Source organism: Amblyomma americanum, chromosome 1 (assembly GCF_052857255.1).
Source record: "Amblyomma americanum isolate KBUSLIRL-KWMA chromosome 1, ASM5285725v1, whole genome shotgun sequence".
NCBI lineage: Eukaryota > Metazoa > Arthropoda > Arachnida > Ixodida > Ixodidae > Amblyomma > Amblyomma americanum.
This window is the reverse complement of record NC_135497.1, coordinates 532614537-532616581: the sequence shown is the minus strand read 5'-3', so window position 1 is coordinate 532616581 and position 2045 is coordinate 532614537. Positions and strand designations below refer to the sequence as shown.

Here is a 2045-nt window from a genome sequence, read left to right as displayed (position 1 = left end):
CCCACTGGTAAGCACAACTATAAAAAAACATTCCCCTATGCACCTTGGTTTCGGTGACAGTTGGCTCCCTTCAGAGGTTTGGCAAACGGGCCCCTCATTTCCTTTAACTTTCCTGCTAATAGCTTAACGAGGGTCTCGGTTCTGGCAGTCTTGATGCCATAGGTAGCTTAAGAGGGCTCTCGCACAGTTTCCGCCCTCGCCGTTAGATAAAGTTCCACGTTACGCTCGCGGTATTACAGGACGTGCTACGTCCACTGCTATGGTCGAGGGTGGCGCTGGTGAACACTCTCAAGGTTCGCTTACACACAATCAACATAAATACCCACGAGAGCTGCAGATTGGACTGCCGTCGCCGTGGCTCAGTGCATTCTACTTCCGGCCACCGAGCGTGACGGACGCAGGATCATGAGCTCCCACGGAGCGGCGATAGCGGCCGTTGCCGGCTGCGGAAACAGGTTTGCCAGCGACGCTGATAAGGATTACGAGATCGTCCTGCCTACCCTGCCTACCGGACGTGGGGTTTTAAACACGGTTTCTCTGCACGGGGACGTGCGTGCGAGACCCTACAGGGTCGAAGACTTCAGGGACGCCCTCGCCAACGCTGGTGCGCTCCCCGACGTCGTGGCGTTGGGGGCGTACCAGATAAACCACGTGTGGGCGGTGACCTTCAGCACCGCTGACGCCGCAAAGAAACTGGCCGCCACGAAGGAGCTGGAAGTCAAGGGACGCCGCTGCATTGTTTTCGATCCAGAAGACCACCAGGTAAAGCTGCGCCTCCACTGGATGCTTCACGGCGTCGCCGACGAGGACATCCGTACGGCATTCGCGGCGTTCGGCAACGTGACCGAGGTCACCCGGGAGCGTTGGCGCGTCGCCGGCATGAAGGAGAAGGGGTCCACCACGAGGACCGTGCTTCTGAAACTGAAGCCAGGTGTGAAGGTGGACGACCTGCCCCACCAGGTACGAGTCGCTGGCGAGTTGGCTCTCGTGGTGGTTCCCGGGCGGCCGATGCAGTGCCTTCGTTGCGGCGGCACGGGGCACGTTCGCCGCGATTGCAAGGTGCCCAGGTGTTCGAAATGCCGGCGCTATGGACACTCGGAGGCTGACTGCGTTCGTACCTACGCGTCGGCCACCGGGCATGTAGCAGCGAGCGTCTCCGCAGAACTGATGGACGTCGTCGAAGCAGAGGAGGCAGCGAGCGGTGCCGACGACACGGGAAAAGCGGAGGGGGTGCCGGTGCAGCCAGCTGTTGCGAGTAGCAACACCGACACGGCTGTGGCTCAGGAGAGCGGGTCGTCAGCTACTGACCCATCTTCGACGCCTGTGGAAACGCCCAAAGATGGAGCGAGCTCGTCCGTGCACGTGGAACGGGAGGCCGCCAGCGAGAGCCACGACGAAAAGGACGACTCCCGCATGAACGTCGGCGTGACTACACCTGCGAAGCGGCCACACGCCGAGACCAAGGCCGACGGGGAGAAGGCAGCGGAGCCCAGCGTCGGGGAACCGCCGGCAAAGACGCCCCAAGCACGACGGGCCGGTCTGAGACCGCGCCCAAAAGTTCCGGCTGAGAAGCGTGGCGGCGACAAGGCGCCTCCTGACCAGGAGCACGTGCTCGCGCCGGATGACACCGGCGGCGACGGCATCGTCTAGCGACATGCTAGGCGCGGGAGGTAAGCACCGTGCTTTCGGTCTCTTCTTCCTAAGTTAAAATGGCTTCTGCAACTCCGTTTAAAGTCGCTACCCTAAACGTCAGAGGCCTGGCAGGTAAAAGAAAAGAAAGCCAGCTGTACAGACTTATAACGGAGCAAGATATTGATATACTGGCAGTGCAGGAGACTAAAGTCGATGGTGAGGAAGAGACCAGGAGCATGGTGCGACGTTTCACGTCTAGGTATTTTGCCGTCGTTAGCCATGCTGTAGGCACATCGGCAGGCTGTATTCTTTTTGTTAAGAAGTTGCCGGGAATAGATGTACACGGTCATCATTCGTGCTTGTCGGGTCGACACGTGTCCATCGATTTTTCGCTCAGTAACATAGACTGGCGC

At 59.5% G+C, this 2045-nt stretch overlaps 1 protein-coding gene across 1 annotated transcript; it reads left to right on the top strand.

Moving 5' to 3' along the window:
* The first annotated feature begins 388 nt into the window (after positions 1 to 388).
* Positions 389 to 1732, top strand: LOC144129116 (uncharacterized). Its single transcript, XM_077663038.1, has one exon. The coding sequence runs from the start codon at positions 406 to 408 to the stop codon at positions 1648 to 1650; it is 1245 nt and encodes a 414-aa protein (XP_077519164.1). The 5' UTR covers positions 389 to 405; the 3' UTR covers positions 1651 to 1732.
* Positions 1733 to 2045: the final 313 nt, after the last annotated feature.